Source organism: Anabrus simplex, chromosome 3 (assembly GCF_040414725.1).
Source record: "Anabrus simplex isolate iqAnaSimp1 chromosome 3, ASM4041472v1, whole genome shotgun sequence".
NCBI lineage: Eukaryota > Metazoa > Arthropoda > Insecta > Orthoptera > Tettigoniidae > Anabrus > Anabrus simplex.
Window position 1 is genome coordinate 320,884,374 of NC_090267.1, and position 21,749 is coordinate 320,906,122.

Genomic DNA, 21,749 nt, shown 5'->3' on the forward strand with positions numbered 1-21,749 from the left:
CTACTGTGGGAACAGCGTAAGCAGTGAAAAGGGGTCCTGCTATTCTACGAGGGAAATGGCAGGCATGATATTCTGCTGTGGGTTAGCAGTAATCACAGGCCCCTATCATGTTCATCGAACAACGTTCACAACGCCACATTCCATTTGCAAAGATGTTCATCAGGCTATTCAAGACACTTGCAGACACGGGATCATTCGCAGCAAGTACAACGGATCGCGGTACGCCTTGCACAGTTCGCACGCCGGTGATGGAGGAGCAGGCGTTGTGACATGTAGAACATGACCCTGAAGCAAGAGTGCGAAGAATCGCAGCTGCTGAAGGTATCAACTACACAATTGCATGTTCATTACTGCATGAGCAGCTACTTTATAATGCCGAACGTTTGCAAGCTCTTACGTCACCATAACACCATGCCAATTGCTTCTAGGACAAAGTACTGAAGATCGGCAGTTCACAGCTTGCATTTTATCTACAGATGAAGTAAGATTCACAAGAGATGGCTTAGACAACCAACGCGTGGGCAGATGCAAATTCTCGAGCAATCATGGAGGTAAGGCATCAGATTCACTTCAGAAATTGTGAGTGACAGACTCAGAGACTTCACCAAACAGATTAACAGCTGCTCTGTATCATCCATTTCTGTGCGATTAATTCCAGCGCTATTGGAGAATATTACCCTTTCAGAAAGACAATGGAGTGGTATATGCACGACGGACCTCCAGCCCATTTTCTACGCTTCGTGCCAACAGTACCTAACCTATGGGCGATAGATTGGTCAAAGATGTCCAGTAGCATGGCCTCCCCGTTCACCTGACATTTAAAGGCATTGATATATTCCCAACCCATGGACAATGTGCACTCGTTTCAGGAGCTTGTAACCAATGCATGTCACAAAATCCGAGCACAGCCAGGTGTAATCGCAAGAATTCGTGATTGATTGATTGATTGATTGATTGATTGATTGATTGATTGATTGATTGATTGATTGATTGATTGATTGATTGATTGATTGATTGATTGATTGATTGATTGATTGATTGATTGATTGATTGATTGATTGATTGATTGATTGATTGATTGATTGATTGATTGATTGATTGATTGATTGATTGATTGATTGATTGATTGAAAAGAAGCGCTGAAGTATGTGTTAGGATGCGTGGTAACTACATAGAGCATGCCATGTAATGTCTACTACGTAACAGGCAGATAGGTATCAAAGGACAGATTGGCCCATATATCAAGAGGTTTTGGTTTCCGGGCATATAAGTATTCGAATTTTTAATCTAGTTTTGACCGATATCACCTGCTGTAGGAAAATGGGACGTTTTTTATAAATACCCTATATAGATACATACGTACAGGTCGAATGACATTGATGTTAAGCCTCAGAATGCAGACATCGTCTACATATGCACATCTTCATCGAAAACTGCTAAGCTTTTCAGCGTTTAGTCTTCAAACGTTTCTCAGTGAACCAAGGTCTTCTGTTGGGAATAACATCATTTTCATCATCATCATTTCATGTATTAGTCCTATAGAAGAACTGTTACGGTCTATACAAAATATTTGCATTTTCACGCCATCTCTTCCTGGGGCGTCTCAGAGATCTCTTCCCACCGGGGCAGTAGTTTATGACTGCTTTGGGTATCCTGCTTTTGTCCTTCCTGTTTAGGTGTTCTAGTCAGTTTCTCTGGTATTCATAGATGTATTCCAATATAGGTCTGCTTTTAGGGTCATTCGGCACATCTGTATTTCCTGTGTGTTCCCACTTAGTGACTCCTGCTGTTCACTGCATGTATTTCATTTCAGCTGTAGTTATTCTTCTCTCATCTCATTTCCTCAGGGTCCACGCTTCACTTCCATAGCAAAGTACAGGTCTTGCCAAGGTTTTGTATATTCTTGTACGGGTGTGTTTTTGAACTAATGATGGTCTAACAACTTTATTGATGATTCCCAGACATCTGTTGAATTTGGAGATTTTCTCGGGTATGTCCAGTTCTTCAAAGAAAGACTCTTTCCAAAATGTTATTTAAGCAGATCTTGCTTCTCACTGGTTCCTTGCCACAGAAAGCCATTATCTTAGTTTTCTCAGGGGATATTTCCATTGAGAACTTTTCTGAGACTAGGTTTAGGTTTTACATAGAACGCTGTAAGTCATGGCGGTATAACCACTCCATCTCCGTACTGAGGAAATGCAGTACCATGCAGCTGGTTCAGAAGCTGAAAGGACCGAGTTCGATAGCTGCAGTCACTTAAGTGCGGCCAGTATCCAGTATTCGGGAGATAGTAGGTTCGAACCCCACTGTCGGCAGCCCTGAAAATGGTTTTCCGTGGTTTCCCATTTTCACACCTGGCAAATGCTGGGGCTGTACCTTAATTAAGGCCACGGCCGCTTCCTTCCGACTCCTAGCCCTTCCCTCTCCCATCGTCCGCCATAAGACCTATCTGAGTCGGTGCAACGTAAAGCAACTAGCAAAAAAAAAAGGAAGCTGAAAGGTGACAGACACACCAGCAACTAGTGGGGGGGGGGGGGAACATTTCGTTGGTTTCAAGTCTATCAAAGATACAATTGCAGAATGGGAATAACATTAATATTTCAAATACTGATTGCTTCTTACGGCCAGGTTTTATTTATACTCTATTTTCACCAGTGAACAAAATATTAACGAGAACCGTCAAAGCACCCAATTTATAACAACCTCCATAATCCTCTCCTTGTAATTCTCATTGTGACCTCCCCTGAAAATTCGAGTCTTAACTACCAGCTCCAAGGTCTGTCGCTAATTCCCTCACACTCCATGGCCACCTCCATTGATCTCCTAGGAAACCTGTTCAACTTCATTCGTCTCGAGTGATCCAACCACCAAGTGGCGTAACTGGGATGAGGCAGTCAGGGCTTATGCCCTGGGTGTCACAAATAAATAAATAAATAAATAAATAAATAAATAAATAAATAAATAAATAAATAAATAAATAAATAAATAAATAAATAAATAAAGTTGTGTAATATTTTGTTTCATTTCGTTTATACGTATTATGTACTGCAATCAATGCGGCATAGGCTAACGACACAGCTTTCAAAACAATAAGTACCTAAGACAAAGGCAGATTTCTTTGTTATACCGTTATGTAAGCAAAGACGCTCGGAGATGTGTCGATCGCCTATTGTTTTGTAAGAGTCTATGGGTCAACAACGGCTGAGGGATTTTGCTATTCTAAGTTTTAAACAAGAAATACTAGAAAAAATAACTTTGATGAAATAATTGATCAAATGTTAATAATATTAATAATTTAATTTAATAATTTCGTTTTCTTCAGTTTTGTTTTTTCCAACAGAAGTAGTCATGATTAGTACTTACAAAAGATAAGCCAAAGACATTTGTAATTAAATCACATCTGTTGAAAGGTTTTAAATTTAAGAATCTTTATTTTTCGAATACTATTTTAGATCTATTAAATGATCCACGTCACTTTTATTACTTTACTGGATTCTTGATTTGATTTTTTAACTACATTAGTATAGTTGGAGAGGGCTTTCAAATCACGGTTTGTCCCGGATACTATTTTACTAAGTTACGCCACTGCAACCGTGTAAGCCGTTTCATACACATAGCTTTATCAAAGATATAAGGAACATCTTCCGCCTATCAACTTTCCAGCAACCATCTTTGCTATTCAAGTTTTATTACATCTAGCTTCTGAATTAGATATTCCTAGTTTACCCATATTTCGTTCTCATACAATAATGTTGTCCTCAAAGCAGAGCAACGAAAGGTCAGCTTCACCTGCAAACTCACCATAGGTATTGCAGGTATAATATCAAACGACAAGTATAAAACTACACCGTAGATATCAGGGGCACGGATTGGCTCTTCGCTGGTGGCTGATGCATTTACAGCCTTCCGACACCATCAACATCTTCCCTTACATTAAGCAGCTCACTGCGTCGTTCTGTGAGAAGCGGAAGCTTTATCGAGGTCGCATCAATTTCCGGATACGCTGTTACTGCCCGGCGGATGTTTCGTGCAAAGTGCGGAACAATACGTACGTCTGTCATGGATGGTTTCTATTCCCTCTTACTTCATAGTCAGACGACGCTTTACCCCTGTAATTAAAGAAGCTAGTCTTGTTTTAACGGCACTCTTTAATCCGGAAACAAGCCTCCCGTGTCACGACATGAGCTCAAAAAGCCTATATCATGTCTACAATTACGGGCCATGAAAGCATCAATGGTAGGTAACAAGTCTGTCATTTGTTTATTCTTTGCTTTCTTTCTGTACACAGGGTTATTCTCTTGTTCTCGGGCGTGACGAATATAAGTGCACACTTATAGAGTTCATTTCCCATAGGTTGCATATTTTAATCCTATTAAATGATACTAACCTCCCATGGCACTACAGCCCTTGAAAGGCCTTGGCCTACCAAGCGACCGCTGCTCAGCCCGAAGGCCTGCGGATTACGAGGTGTCGCGTGGTCAGCACGACGGATCCTCTCGGCCATTAGTCTTGGCTTTCTAGACCGGGGTCGCTATCTCACTGTCAGATAGCTCCTCAGTTCTAATCACGTAGGCTGAGTGGACCTCGAACCAGCCCTCAGGTCCAAGTGAAAATCCCTGACCTGGGTGGGAATCGAACCCAGGGCGTCCGGGTAAGAGGCAGGCACGCTACCCCTACACCACGGGGCCGGCATTGAATGATACTACGTCCCGATCTTTCCTTGGACAATCCAGAATAACCTAGTCTGGATACTTTCCTTAATAGTCGGCGTCAAGGCCACCGGTTCAAACGGTCCCGGATTCGCTTCCTGGCCCGGGTTGTGGATTTGACTCATGTGTAGGTAATTCGTCTAACTCGGGGACTGGAACTTCGTGCTTGTGCCAGTACACTTCTCTCTTTCCATACGTATAGCATTACACCACCAACCATAACAGAGATACAAAATGACCTACCAGGATGTGGGGAAGAAGCGGCAGAAGAAGCAAACCGAGAATAACCTACCAGACATGAAGGTGTCATTTTGATAGTGGTATAACTCCCATGTTTGTGAAAATGGAGTTAACCACACTTCAATCACTTATCTTAGGAATAAAGTAAGTCCATTTTTGTATAATATGTTTCTATGAGACAATCTGTACAATTCAGCATAGAAACAACATTAGTTCAATGTTTTCTTGTATCGATGCAATATCTTTACTTTTGCGCTGACTTTAGAAGTCCAGGACTACCACTGTTTCAATTCTGAATGTTGGCACTGTTGTTCCCAACACTGCGCGATATTCTACCATTATTGGCAGCTAGTTAGTCTTTCGCGCTCATTGTTGTTACTTGGGTCATTAGTCTATAGAATGGTTTGATGCAGCCCTCCATCCTATCATGTGCTAACCTTTTCATTCTCCTACGTAACTACTACGTACATCCTACATCTACTCTACTCTGTTCGTCATATTCATACCTTACTCTACTCCTACCGGTTTTACCACATACACTTTCCTCAAAAACCAAATGAACAACTGCTGGGAGTCTTAAAGTATGTCCTATATTATATCTCTTCTTCTGGTCAAATTTCGCCAAATCTTCTCCTTTCACCAGTTCGATTCAGTTCCTCTTCATTTGTAATTCGACCTATCCATCTCACTTTCAGCATTTTTCTGTACCGGGCGAGTTGGCCGTGCGGTTAGGGGCGCGCAGCTGTGAGCTCGCATCCGGGAGATAGTGGGTTCGAACCCCACTGTCGGCAGCCCTGAAGATGGTTTTCCGTGGTTTCCCATTTTCACACCAGGCAAATGCTGGGACTGTACCTTAATTAAGGCCACGGCCGCTTCCTTCCAACTCCTAGGCCTTTCCTATCCCATCGTCGCCATAAGACCTATCTGTGTCGGTGCGACGTAAAGCCCATAGCAAAAAAAAAAAAATTCCTGTAACACCGCGTTTCTAAAGATTCTATTTTCTTTCTGAACCAGTTATCGTCCGTCTTTTACTTCCATATAATGACACACTCCAGACGAAAGGCTTCAAACATCCCTCTAATTCCTATATCAATGTTCGAAGTGAGCAAACTGAAGCTATAGTGAGCAAATTTCTTTTCTTGTTCGTATTAGTCTGCATTTTATGTCCTCCGTACTTCTGCCATCATTAGTTATTATACTATCCAAATAACAATTTCATCTACTTCCTTTAAGACTTCGTTCCCTAATCTAATGTTTCCTCATATAGAGTACAATTTATTCTCGTAATTGTGTGAGTTCTGCGTAATTATATATGGTGGAAATAAAAGAAAACGGAGCTATTAAAAACTAAAGTTAATTATTAAACGTCTCGTGTGGAAGGGAAATAATGTAAATACTACAGTGGTAGAATAGTTCCTGCACGAAAAAGTGGCTCGAGATACAACTGTAAGAAAGTATGTTTTAGTGATATACTGTGGAAGAGGTGCAGCAAACACTAATATTAAATATATTTAACAGCTTTATACTGAAGGATGAACAAGATCTCCATTTTCAAAGATTAATAGAATGCCAGCCAGTGCAGAGAAAACTTCCTAAACAATTTGGTGGAGCATAGTCATAATTTCAAGTACCATGCTTTCATAAATTAATCGAAAATTAAGTGTGTCAGTTTCGTCAATCTGCATGGTCTGAATGGTGACTGACAGACAAATTCACCGTGTTAGGCAACAACTATTTTACAGGAGATCTGCAGATAACCAATGGAGTAAAAATGTTACAGCAAATGTCAAGCCTACTGACGTTAAAACGCTTATTCATAACCACGTTATAAGACTATCCAACATTTGAATCATTATCCACAGAATAGTGCCTTTATTTCGAAAAAAGATAAATAATATTTAGTTGCAAAACTGCTGGTGGAAACGATGCTTTATCTTTCCAAATTGAAACACCCAGACGTTAAAGGGAATTATCAGTACTATAAAACATATTAAAGAACAGTTTGACTTAAAATTTGGGCGGCCTTATGTGGACACCTGCTGCACCTGCGAGTTGCTTGAGCTGAAGCTTAAACCACCGTTCCTTAACAATGTCTCAAAAAAGAGAGTCTCAAGCTAAACTAGCCATATACAAGAAAAGAGCGAAAAAGTTATAGAATGTTCTGAAAAAGTCAGAAAATCTATGTAAGAAAGGGGCGATCTCACAGTGATAACTTGCGATCACGTGCAGACTATGTCTGATTATCACAATGTAAGAGTTATTCTACTTACGTCAATTGACGCTCATGTATTTTAAATTCTCAACGCGAAGACAGGAAGTATCAACATCTACAGTACATCTATATTTAGTGCCAAGGAAAAAAGCACCTGTAGAGGTAGCATCCTTCATTACACACTACATTAATCACAATCTTTCCAAGGCAATTACTGAACTCCATCGTATAATCCTGTAGCTGAGGAGGGCAAAACAGAAACTATGCGATTGTGGGTGTTCTGCTGGCCTTTACAGACACCAAACGTTATAAGACTATCCAACATTTTTCTCTATAAGGGGATATTCGTTCCTACCAAACGACCGCGATTTTAGTGTAGTAAAGAGACTATTAAGCCTAAAAGAGAACGACAGAATTTATCATGCAAAACATGCATGCGAACCAATTTTAGAAGCAAGATCCAGAATGAATCGTACTATAACAATGGTAAATATGAATGATATTATAATTTAAACTTCAAAGAGTGGTGGCCTCGGATTCTAAAAAAAAAAGAAGCTCTACTCTAGTGAAAGCTTCAGTGTTTTATGAAACCAAAAGAGCCAATTTCTAACATCAACGTTGAGATATTTAAAAAAATTCAGCAACTTCCGTGGAACAGGTTTTGCATCATAATTCATAAACGGTGCTGGTGGATAATAGGAAGAAGACAAATAATATAACGAAGTACGCTGAATGTTCATTTCGTGCTCTAAATGTTTGTGTTTGCCATATTATTAAAATGCTAAGAAGATACACATAAGATTTTGCATAATACAGTATCAGTTTCATAAGTGACTTAAGTCCAAGCAGTTCAATAATAAAATTATGATTACTTCCAAATCCATCATAATGTTGTATGGCTCTTTATACTTCTGAAACAATTCGTCTGTTACACATACTGAAAAAATATTTAACATTTATTTCTCTGGAGATATTTTTATAATATTATTGCAAGTTGCTTTACGTCGCACTGACACAGATAGGTCTTATGGCGACGATGGGACAGGAAGGGGCTAGGAGTGGGAAGGAAACAGTCGTGGTCTTAATTAAGGTACAGCCCCGACATTTGCCTGGTGTGCAAAATGGAAAACCACAGAAAACCATCTTCAGAGCTGCCGACAGTGGAGTTCGAACCCACTATCTCCCGAATACTGGACACGGGCCGCACTTAAGCGACTGCAGCTATCGAGCTCGGTGGAGACATTTCACTTGAAAATTTGGTATTCTAGACTTAAGTAGTTTCTCACATTATTGATTGACTTGCATAACCACGTAATTATATTCCTCTTTTTTATTCTAAAATCTTCCTACCAAAGCCACCAAAATGCATCAAAATACAGGCAGTTATATAATACCTACAAGGAAGGTATCATAAAATTATGGGTACAGCTCAGTTGTGTTTCTAACCAAAACAACATGATTTTATAGAGGTAACTGTCTCAGATGACATGGATAATCTAGATCAGAATTATAGAATACAGAAGAGGTATTACTCAGATATTTCCGGAAAGGAGAGTCTGTTCTTGAATCTAGGAAATTCTTAGACATCGTTTAGTAATAATGTTATTGATCTTATGCCCCACCAACTCCTTTTAAGATTTTCTGAGGAAACATTTAAGTTTAAGATGCTCTTTCCTATTATTGTTACTTATAGGCATTTGTTTCATGCATTTTGGAGGAACAAAGAAAATTTTAAAACTGTCAGTAATTACATATTATCATTTTAGATAATAGCTATTTTGAAGGGGAGAAAGGAGAAGAAGAAGAATATTTTAATTGCGATGAAATTCCAACTTACAGAGAACAGTGCAAAAGAAATGTGGCTTTCTTATGCTGAAATATAAATATTCATTACAGCAGTAATTTGATATACCTCCATAGAGCTATCTTGGATTTATCAGTCATGCATGGAATTATTTTATTTGAATATTGGTAACCTCCCTTACCCGTCTACGTTAAGCATGTCTGATTTTTATAAACACCAATGCATAGGGAGATCACCTAATCTCTGTCAAATAAGCAAAGGCCACTTTTCTTCAAATATTTTATCTCCTGATTTTTCTTTTCACATTTTAACTTCAAGGTTCCGTACCTTAAACTGATTGAAAATGGAGTTGTAGCATAATTAAAATAACACCCCATATAACTGGGTCTGCATCTCCTAGTTCATACACCACTAAAACTAAGAATGGAAGCAACCATGCTGGAGAAACCCGAGGCAATTCTCAGCCACATGAACTAACAACAATCACGTTCTAGAAGTTTATTAAAATAAGAACATGACACCAAACTCTTCAGTCATACCAGTGAAGAATTAAGAGCCACAACCCTATGAATAATAAAAACACAAGTGAAGACAGGTTATGAAGATTAAAGGCAAAGTGGCCTTAACAATCACATAACAATATTTGTATTTATATAAGAATAAATAAGTACGGTATGCGACAATACAAAACTAACTACACTACAATCATTGCTAATCTGCTGTCCACACTTCCTAACGACAAAGTATTTATTAAATGTAATAGCTTGACATACTGTGAATTCAGTGTTGTGTTGATTTCTGCCATTATGGTTCTCACAACAGAGTAGAAGGTGTTTATCATGGAACGTTAGTTCCGGCCATACAGAGCGGGGTGTAAGAATGGGCCGAGTTTGCTCCACGTTAAAGAACAGTGTGATCCAAACCCAAGTCCTAACGATATGTTTTCAGTGTCTTTCACTTTCAGAAGCTTCTATGCTCTCTACGGAGGTAGCATTGCATTATTTATACAGGTAGGTGAATTGTTGCAGGATGAAATTATACTACGCGAAATTACGAGCGATACTATGGATAAATGGAGCATTGATTCTTCGCTGGTAGTCGATGTATTAAAATAACATGACAGATATCCATAGTGTAGAAAATAGTACTGAGCCGTGTCACGGCTTTAACGTAAAATAGCCTACTTACTGCGTGATAGGTGTTATTGAATAAAGTATGTAGCCAGTATGGATTTAAAATTTTACTATCGACACTTCATAATTTTCAAGTCAGTTTCCACTACTGAAGCAGTAGATATGCTCGGCACGGAGTCTAGTAGCGTGGAAATCACCTCGGGACGTTCGGCCGTCTTATTATCTTTAGACGCTGGACACTGTTGATTTTGATTTTTAATTCTGACAACCCGCTCTATTCCCTTGAATGCGTTTTCGATCATTTTCGAGCCATTTATTATTTATATGTCGCGACATTTTATGAAAGAAATATTTCGCAATTCTTTGCACCGGACTTTTCTCAAATGCTCCATGAACCTACTACGCTGGCGTCCCAGGGAGAGAGGTGATACACCCACGTGGCGCGTCCCAGGTGGCGGATAACGGGTTCCTAACCGGCTTGCCGGCGGACTTGAGCGAAATAAAATAGCTCTCGCGGACCAAACACACAACTCCCTGTGGGTGGGGGACGCAGACGAAGAATACACCCACGGTATACCCTCCCTGTCGTAAGAGGCATCTAAAAGAGACGACCAAGGGATGATGAATTAGAATCATGAGACTACTTGTAATTAGTACCATCACGCGAAGAACACCATGGGTTGCATTTACTTGCGAGTAGTACCACTATGTTAGGTACACAATAGTTTTGTGATTGGTAGCAAAAGAGGGTAAATCAGCATGGCTTTTACAGTACTCGTGATTAGTACCGCTATATGCGGAACACCACCGGCTTACATTGCCTGTGATTAGTACCACTATATGAGCAACACCTTGGGTCTACGTTACATGTGTTTAGTATCCACTATGTGAGGAACACCATGGGTTTGCGTTGCCTATGAGTGGCGCCGTACTATGAGAAACACCCTAGGTCTGCGTTACCTGTGAGTAGTACCACAATGTGTGGATTGTTTTATGAACCCAGAGGAAGTCTTCCAAGGGAATCTATGCTTCCAATATTTATTTCAATAGCAATCTTGATCAACCTAAGTCCAATGAAATGTAGAAATCAGGCAAAAATTTCTTGTCATAACGGAGGTTGAACCTAAGATCTGTAGACTAGAGTTTAACATCGTAACAATTACAGCACGGATTATACGAATATCGTTATTTGTTATACTAGAACGCTATGGCATTTGATACAGACTGTACCGTGCATTTACCTGAACGTAACTGTCGAAACGTTGAGTGACTCACGTTAACTTGATACATGTAGTGGACATCACACTGCATACTAACCTCTCCTAGATCTTTGCATAGGTCTTAAGTTAAGAGCTTAGTACTTACGAGACAGTGACGTTGGAGGTACCATTACGCCTCACTAACATGACATTATCGAAGAGTGGAATGGTGTCCTGCTGGAGAAATCTGTCGACAGCTCTCATAGTAGCTTCTGTCAGGCGTTTCTGAAGCATGTGTAGAACAGTTCGTGTTTTAGAGCTGTCAACCCCGTCCTCAGCAGTGATGACAGAGAGTAGAAAGACTGAAGCGAGAAATACCCGTAGCAGCATTCTGTGAACAACAACAATAATTGTTTAAATATTCCACAAATATTAAGAAACAAAAAAAATTAACTAATCAAAACTAAGCAAAAAATTAACATACAATAATTTAACAATGTCTTCCGTCAGATTATTTTAAAATACATCAATATAACCATCATCGTCACCAGAAGGAGTCACTCGCTCGTGAGAATGATTATGTTTTCCAGGTGTATGGAGGTCACCGACTATGCGCTGAAGAAACTAGTTCTGGACCCACAATTTCTGCTGCAATCAAATGAAGTCTGAAAAGTCTCCTTGTTGTTGAATAGACACTACATTCTACCAGCTGCCGATGTCAGTCAACATGGCACTTCTTCATATTTGATTTTGGAACGCCCTTGTATCGTTTTCACTGCCTGCCTTGATTGCTTAAAAGAAGACGTGCGTTAGGCACGCTGGCGACATCTCCAACCCATTAAAAATTATTCGATAATAATTGGCTCATTGCTCATGGTATTGGCTGTACTGCTGTGTTTTCAACGGTCCAATAATTTTCCTCCAATTATTGTTCTAAGACAGCATCCCGGATATCTTGTCCTCTGTAAGTTTTCATAAGTAAGTGTTGGTACTCGTATCTGACATACACAGAGCTCTGGACACAGCAATCTTGATATTCAAAGACAGAAAGAGCCGCCCAAACGTCGCACTTGCACATCTGATATGGTATTTAATACTTAATACTTGAAGAGCGAAAATTCGCTTTCCTAACAATTCCTTATCTGATTTCACATTATTTAAAGAGATTGTTCAAATGGAGGCCCTGTTTTTCGAAGAACAATTGACCATGTTTACGCACCGATTTACAGATGATAGAATATAACTCAGGACTTTCATCAATTTTCACGAATGACGGTTCCATCATATGTCGTAACTGATGAAGATCCCGTGGTTTCTGGGCAAAAGTACTCCAAAGCGAGAAAATCACATTGTATCAGGTCGCATGATCTGGGTGACCATTCTAGCGTGCCACGATGCCAATTCATTCATTGAATTGCTAGTTCAAGAATGTCCTCACTCCTGAATCAAAATGAGGTGGTACTCCATCTTGCTTCCACATCAACTGCATATTGGCAAAACTGGGGCTGTTTTCAAGTTCTGTAATAATCACTTCTTGTAACATCTGGAGATACCAATCGCTGAAAACCATTCCTTCAAAAAATAATGATCTTATGACTCCTCCACTCAAAATGTCACCTCAGACAGTTAAACCAGGGGTATTTAATTCGTTCGAGATAATTTAAATTTGATTTTCACTAGCCCGTTAAATAAGATTGTGCCGGTCCACTCGGCGTTTATGTTAAGTGCTTCATAGGTCAATGGAATTGTTTTCAGAAAATAAGGTCGGCTTCATATCGAATAAGAGAACGTTTTAAAATCTCTAGACGGCCCACATCATTTTCGTGTAGCGTATTCTAAAGCATTGGATGATATGCTCTCAGTTCTAGGTCGTATAATAGGCTTCTTAAAGTAATACGATCAATCCTCAGTTAGAGAGACCTCCTTCTGGTGGACTTAGATGGACTAATAACACAACTCTGAGCAATGAACTTAGTATTGTATTCCTTTCTACCAGTGCGTGGTCACCCGCTTCGCAGAAGATTCCTAACACTGACCATTTGCTCCAAGCGTTTGTTAAAGTCTCTAATCGCTTGGCGTGATGGCGGTTGAATACCAGGAAATCTTCTCCCAAAGCCTGCTAACATCAGTGCTATGTTTCCACGACGTTCTAGCACATAAAACGTTTTGTGGTTAATTTGCTATTCATTACAAGAATCTAACCTTTACTACGGTACAGACGCAATCCAACACAATAAACACTAAACAACAACAACAAAACATGACATCCGAAAACAATTGACGTTCGAATATGTTTACCAGTCCGCCACTTATATACGAGCTACCCATTTGCTCTGTTATGAGATGTGTACATGCGTACAGACATAAAACCTAAGAACGAATTTTAGGGAAAGCGACTTTTCTCCCACCTGAATAAGACACGCAAAAACAACCGTCAGAACCAATTGTTGAGTACACACGAGGGAACGATTACATCACAGAAAGGAAGCCATTTATCTTGACTGAAACTACAGATGTTTCGTCTGTTCCTACAATATACTTTTCGTAATTCCCGCTCCTGCGATGTTAGGCCCCTTAAAACAACAAGCATCATCATCTAGCTCCATATCTCTCTATTCGACGATACAGGATGCATTTGTACTCAAATTCGTAGATTCATGGGCACACAAAAGAACCTCTGAGGGACTAGATGCACGGCACCGCGGAGAAAGGGACAGACACTGCCCACACGTCTGTTAGGCAGGTCGCTGTGGAGTCTCGTCTAGTATTGTGTGAATAGCGGCCAAATGCAATGGCGCGTCAACTGGACGTTCACTCCAAATGGGAGGTGCGTGCGACAATCCGATTCCCATGGACCAAAAGGAAGAATTGCACGGACATTCATCGTGAAATTAGTGCTGTGTATGGGGAGCGGGCCATTTCCTGGCAAGGTATCGAAAAGTGGTGTCAGCAATTCGAAGCCGGACGCATAGATATCACAGACAACCATCGCGAAGGCAGGCCCGCAACGTCCAGAACCCGTGCAAAGGTCAACAGTGTGAATGCGATCATTAGACAGAACCGGCGCATTAAAATAAGAGAAATTGCGACGCAGCTGAACATGTCGTATGGCAGTGTGTTCGCCATTGTTCACGAGGACCTTGGATATCGTAAGCTGTGTCAAAGATGGGTCCCACGTCTTCTCACCGATGAGCACAAGGGACAATGCTTCCAATCCTCCCTGGCATTTTTCCAACGCTATGCCGCAGACGGCAACGGGTTTCTGCGGCGAATCGTCACAGGCGACGAAACGTGGGTCCACCACTTCACCCCGGAAACGAAGTGAACATCAATGGAATGGCTGCACCCATCATCACCACAGCGAAAGAAGGCCAAGGTTCAACCTTCGGTCGGTAAGGTTATGGCGACAGTGTTCTTTGACATGGAGGGTTTGCTGCACGTGGAATTCATGCCGAAAGGAACGACGATCAACGCGGCGTCGTATTGTCAAACGTTGCACCGGTTGCGTAAAGCGATTAAAGAGAAGCGCCGGGGGAAATTCAGCGCCGGTGTGATTTTGTTGCACGATAACGCAACACCTCACAAGGCCCGCCAAACGAGAGAACTGCTACAGCGTTTCAAGTGGGAGGTCTGGCAGCATCCACCGTACAGTCCCGACCTAGCGCCATGTGACTTTCATCTGTTCGGTAAGCTCAAAGAGGAGCTCGGTGGTCGACATTTCTAGACCAATGAGGAGGTGAAGGCTGCTGTCTCCGAGTGGTTGCAGAACGCTGGAGGAAATTTCTATGCATCTGGCATCAACAAGTTCGTTGTGCGTTCGCAGAAATGTTTGGAGTCTCTCGGAAACTATGTAGAAAAGTGACGTTACAGTGTATGTCGTTATAGTCGTGTTGCTGTTGTATAGGTGGTGTAATAAATGGCCATAACTGGCAAGTGTAACTTATTTTCTGATCTGTCCTCGTACTTTGTACTCTATATTTCTCAATTCCTTCACAGTATCTGGGAATATGTATTGAAATATGTTACTATGACGTAAGCATCTTTGTTACGGTCATCGGAAAATTGTGGGCCGTGTTTACATGGTATAAAGTGTTACAAGAGAGCCTCCGTGGCTCAGACGGCAGTGCATCGGCCTCTCACAGCTGGATACCGTGGTTCAAATCCCGGTCACTCCATGTGAGATTTGTGCTGGACAAAGCGGAGGCGGGACAGGTTTTTCTCCGGGTACTCCCGTTTTCCCTGTCATTCCAGCAACACTCTCCATTCTCATTTCATAGCATCTATCAGTCATTAATAAATCACTTTGGGAGTGGCGACCCCATCGTACTAATAGCCTATATCTGCTTCATTCATTCCATCCCTGACCCGGTCAATGACTGGAAAACAGGTTGTAGGTTTTCATTTTCAAAGTGTTACAATATATAAGAAACATTCCGTATTGACGGTTTTCACTTTACAAAGGTGAAAATTGAGTGCATCCTCCTAATTCAATACATCATATATTCCATCATTAGACGGAGTAATCAAATTCAAATATGTTTCGGCTCATTTGAGCCATTTTCAGTGAAAAAGAGGGGGGTTGAAATAATTTACATAATACAAGCTAAAAAATGCTAAAAACATAATGAAGGAACAAATGAAAAAACAAAAGAGAGCCTAGAAGGAAACAAAATTAGCACAATATACAATATTTACATCATCATGTGGAGCAAAAAACAACTCACTGCGATAAAATTCAGTGAAACAGGGGTTAATACCAGTGGCGGCCGGTCAGTACGTGCTACCGGGCTCCAGCACGTAGCTTGAAACTGTAAGGAATATTATTTATGTACAGTAAAATTATCCTGGTGCCTTTTCGTTTTGAGTACGATATGAATTTGTGTTTTGTGAAAATCAGGACGAGATCTGTCGAACACCTAGCGCCGTTCTCCCGGGGAACAAGGCTCGTGCTCATGTGAAGTGAGCCCTTGCCTGTAGCCTGGAGGAAGCAATACGCAGGCGCAGCCAAGCTTGCAACACTCCCCCTAGCCGGCGGAGTATACCATAAACCGGGATCAACTTTCACTGATCCCGTCTATAGTTACTTCCTCTCCCGCAAGGGGGTAGAAGTACTCGATGTCTCCTGCTACCTTGATGTTCACGGCCGACTGGATCCCTCGCTGCGCTCCTTAGCTAGCTAGAGCGACGCATCAAGTCGGCCGTGTGATTTTGAACGTGGTAAGCGAGTCTGCCACTAGAGAGTAGCATCGTCTGGGCTCGAAAGTAAAGCGTAAGCGGAGGCAATCTATCTCACACATGCTTATTAAAATATCCATCTTCCTTTTGTGTCAAAAATAAGGAATTCGTAGGTGAGTCAAAGAATCTTTGAGTGACCCTAAATGTGATCCCGCATTACAATGTAATTTACTCTGGTGAAATGAAATAACGTATGGCTTTTAGTGCCGGAAGTATCCGAGGACATGTTCGACTCGCCAGATGCAGGTCTTTTGGTTTGACTCCCGTAGGCGACCTGCGAGTCGTGATGAGGATGAAATGATGATGAAGACAACACATACACCCAATGATGGTTAAAATTCCAGACCCAGCTGGGAATTGAACCCGGGATCCCTGTGACCAAAGGCCAGCGCGCTAACCATTTAGCCATGGAGCCGGACATTTACTCTGGTAATAGGGGAGGTCTCAATGAATCAGTTGGCAGCTCTTTCAGTTGCTTTGTGCAGTTTTTAATCTCGCGGTTATATTACTGGTGCGTGTTTTTTCTGTCATTGTGTTAGTGCTCAAGTTTATACGGAGATTTATCAAATTATTTATCCACTGCAGTGTATATAAAGTGAAATTAAATTAGTGTTCTTAGTGGGGATCTATATTCCCACGATTCTATTTGCACTGATGTAAGTTGCGCCATTAGGTTAGTAAAAACAATATTTCTCGAATGAATTATTTATCTCGTAGACAATTGTCGAAGAATTCATCTGCTTCCAAATTAATGTTGTTTTTGTTTGTTCTGAGTTATAAATTGTGAGAAAAGTTGTATTGTTATTATTATTATTATTATTATTATTATTATTATGATTATTATTATTATTACCAAGTTTGAAGTATGCGTTGTTCATCATGGCAATATGCAGATTTAAAACAGCGTATTTAGCTTGTTTTTTGTAGCACGTAGGACGATTTTTTCACGAGCCGCCACTGGTTAATACAAAACATAACTGAAACTAAAAACTGTGTTAACTTAAGAAGAAAAGAATTCAACACAAATGATACACATGGAAATGAACAATAAGTACACATAGTGAGGTTGCGGACCTCTTAATTTACAAAATAGTTTTGTAACAATACAAAACAGGATGAAATCACTGTCGAAAATTCAGGCAGAAAATATATCTTTGTTAGCAACCCATCACATCGAATTGGCTAGGAGAGGAGCGGGAGCGAAAAAGTTTGAGAAACCAATCCTGACATAACGTGCAGACGAAAAGCCTGTGCCAAGGAAAAACGCCGATGAAATTTAAAGCTTTAGAACAGCAGCATTCTCAAAGTCTTCTCAGTCTAGCGGTCCCATTCTCGATTATTGTTTCATAGTGTTGGCTCGTTGGTTTACCTTATTATAAAAGGTCAGAAGGGCCGCGACATAAAATTGAGAAGCTGTGTTGGGAGATGACAAATGCATGGCAAACTGTAAGTGACCTAGTGGAAACCGTCAATGAAGTTCCAATGGAGTTTAGAAGGTGGTTGTCCTCTCAAACGGCCTGGCCTTCTCAAAGTAACTGTCTCGTTCGCGCGATCGAGTCTATTGTTGGTTCAGCAGTGTTTGCGTCGTTATTTAGTATGGGGAACAGCAAAACTAGGTAATATTATCAGAGGAAAGTGGGAAAGAAAAATAGAAGAAGAGTGACAATACGGATGAAGCACGTAAACAGGATAAGTAGAGGATTTATCCTAGACTGTCTTTGAAGTCTAGGAAATATTTCACGAAGTGTAATTATGAACTATTATTAATGATACTTTCAGAATATTTGTGGGATATATAAACACGAATATCTTATATTTTTATTACCTTTGTTAAATATTGTCGCTTAAAACATAAATAACTGAATATATCAGCAGTCATTAAAATAACCTTGTTGTTCATCCCCGATTGGGATAGAAGATTATTCTATTAATTCAAGCATTCGCTCACATTCTTGCGGAACCTCTTCCTTTGTCTCTGATTTCTCTCTGTCTTAGTGTTCTTCTTTACGTTTATTCTCCAAGATCAACTTAATCCCGGAGAGAGCCACTATAATTCTCAACAATGACGTTTGTTAGCTCAAATAGAATGTAAATGTGAAAACCTTCAGAAGTATTGCCAATTAATAAGAACGAAAGTTTGATGCAAATACAAACGTATAAGAACTAAATAGAAGTTGTTCATCATTCAGTAAGCGCGTTCTTCTACGGGGAATAATCGTTATTTTTTATCAGTAATAGTGAGAGCAGATAAGAAAAATGTTGTTTTTAAAGCATCCGTCAAATTAAGCAATTAATGCCTCTTAAAGATTTTTTTTCATGAGAGATAATAAGGGCTGAATACAAAACGCAGGATTCTCTTCAGCGTTAGTTTAGCAATCTGAAAACAACGCCCCTTAATCTCATCAATTTGCTCCGTGATCTAGAAGTCGTGTCGTGGTTTTTACCCGCACGAGTTACAAGGAAAGCTCTTAGCTCGCTCGAGGCACTGCGAGTTGCTCACTTACCTTTCTCTTGCAGCTGTCAATACGAGGCCATTACAGAAAGATTCTATCTCTAGTACCCCATTCATTACGAAGGTCTGACTGGAATAACTGTACAATATCTCACTGAAATGGGACTTTCATGGGATTTTAAAATAGACTAAGAATCCAAAACTCTCAGATATCTGTTTGGTGGAACGTAAATCCGACTCGTAAACAATATATTCAGTAAAACCAGAAAATCTGATGGGTGAAATATTAATTTTTCATATTTCTCAGCTTCATATGCTGCATTCCTAAAAAAAATACATTTCAAGAGAACCAGTGTGTTAATTTGGATAATATACTAATCTTAGGACAATATACTAATCTTAGTATTATCATTTCGTCAGCCAGAAAACTAGTTGGATCTACAGAAATAAAATCAGAAACATCTATCTTATCCTGAGCCTATGACGTTACTAAACCACTAAATGGAATAGAAAAATCTCTATATTTTGTACATACCAAATCTCCAAATACGTGTGCTTTGGTGTTCCATGGCAGATAAACCCAAACTGTGTTGTTTAATACCAAGCTATGACGAATGTTGGTGGATATTTTGAGTACGATTTGACTCTGCACTTTTCACACTAGGTCCAGAAAATTTCTGAATCTATTTTCCGACTCCTACGGCAACGTTCCCATTCACCAACTTAAGGTAGCACCATAAAGTTGTTTACCTAAAAAGAAGTGATTCGAAGCCCAACACGCTGTAAGAAATGCAAACCTTTAAGTCCATAAAGATGCGCTATCCTATCGCTATAGACAGTCTTCGAAAGCCAGCAGGCAGACGCATCGTCGAATTTTTCATTCAGCTCATGCTGTGTTCTATGTGTGTTGTGTTACAGTCTTTGAACGCCAGTAGACAAACAATACACAATATACCTCGTAAACATTGTTCATACCTTCCAAAAGTAGTAGGAAAGAGTACATTGAGCAATTAAGAAATTAGAGTAGAACCTGATTAATCCAGACTAATTAAGCCTCTAGTTTGTCCAAATTAATGAAATTCCGGATTAAACAAAATAACTTAGACTACGAAATTAACTAAGGTGCATATTTAAACACTCCCTTCAGTAAAAGAACGTATACATTACAGTATTTTAAATTTGAGGAATACGAAATAACTAGTTCAGTACAGGATTAGAACATGGCAATCAAGGCACCCTTTCATTGACCACTCTTGACATGCTTAATGGTTTGAAGAAATCTCTGATCTTTCGTTGCCTTCCTTTGACATTAACATCTTTAATATAATTAACTCCTCATATGTTAATAATACGCAGATATGTTTTCATCGTTGTTATCTTCAGCGCATTTAATGGCAATGTTTAGTTGGCCTTTAATTTCACTTAAGTTTTGGCTTAGGGTTAATAATATCACCTGCTTCATCCTGGTCATATTCCTCCGTTTCAGAGCTTTCTGCAGAGATCACACTTTCAATGATCTCCTCCTCTGTTAACATGTGTTAATCTGGATCATCTTCATCTGCTTATAGCCACAATCCATGTCTTCAAGTGCTGCTGAATTTTCAGCACCTTGGTGAAGGGTGTTGTGAAAATCCTCTGCTTCCGATCATTTATTAAAAGCCTCTTCAACGATTTAATCAACGTTGATGGTCGTAAATCATAGACAGGAGACGCGAAAGTGAAAATCATGGATATGAAATTTTAATTGCATTTATGTATTATTATTATTATTATTATTATTATTATTATTATCATCAAATGGGTGTCCGGATTAAGCGAAGTCCGGACTAATGTAGTCCGGATTAATAAGGGCCTACTGTATAAAACTGAAGGTGATAAATGTGGCAGTTGCATGGGTGAGATTAAAAATGGAAAGATTCCACATTTTGTTCGAAATGATTTGAGATATCTATTTCAATTCTGAAGTGAAGATGCTCGCAGTGAAGGAAAGTGGGTCGATACTCCTACACTGCTAAAGCATTTGAAGGCTTTTGGAAGTTTTGACAGAGATGAAGAAATAAAATATTTCTGGAATGCTTTCAAGGTAAAGCTCATATTACATTAGTAATTAACCAACTTTAAGGTGTGCTGATCTTCGTTCTTAAGAAAAAGCAAGAAAAGATTTAGAAAGCAGACAAAACTTCCAAATTAACCGACACAAAATGTTTACTCCCCATGACGAACAGACGGATCGTGTAACGGTCATGAGTGAAGGGTTTAAGTTGTACAAGGGTGGTTAGGTTTCAATTCCTACTGTCAGAGTGTACAAAGGGGAGGTAGCCATGGACAAGATAAAGCTTGAAGATGTGGCTAAAATCGTTAATTCTGATGACTACAAAGATTGTACTGTCGCCAGCTTCTAATGGGGACTAGGATAGTGATTAATGCTTTTCTTTTGCCAGTTGCGTCACGTCGCATCGACACCGGTAGGTCTTACGGCGACGATGGGACAGGGAAGGGCTAGGAGTGGGAAGGAAGCGGCCGTGGCCTTAATTAAGGTACAGCCCCAGCATTTGCCTGGTGTGAAAATGGGAAACGACGGAAAACCATTTTCACGGCTGCCGACAATGGGGTTCGAACCTACTATCTCACAATACTGGATACTGGCCGCACTTAAGCGACTGCAGCTATCGAGCTCGGTGATTAACGCTTAAATCTTTTATATGATAGACTTTTGTATACAAAGACATGAGTTTTTAACTTTAAACTAAATTTAATATTGTACG

General features: G+C 40.1%; 1 protein-coding gene across 1 annotated transcript in view; it reads left to right on the forward strand.

Moving 5' to 3' along the window:
• The first annotated feature begins 481 nt into the window (after positions 1 to 481).
• LOC136867273 (uncharacterized) overlaps positions 482 to 21,749 on the forward strand; it is a 102,778-nt gene continuing 81,510 nt past the window's right edge. Inside the window, exon 1 of the mRNA XM_067144421.2 lies at positions 482 to 551. Within this exon, the coding sequence (XP_067000522.2) occupies positions 546 to 551 (6 nt within the window). The 5' untranslated portion in view covers positions 482 to 545. The remainder of the gene's footprint in view (positions 552 to 21,749) is intronic.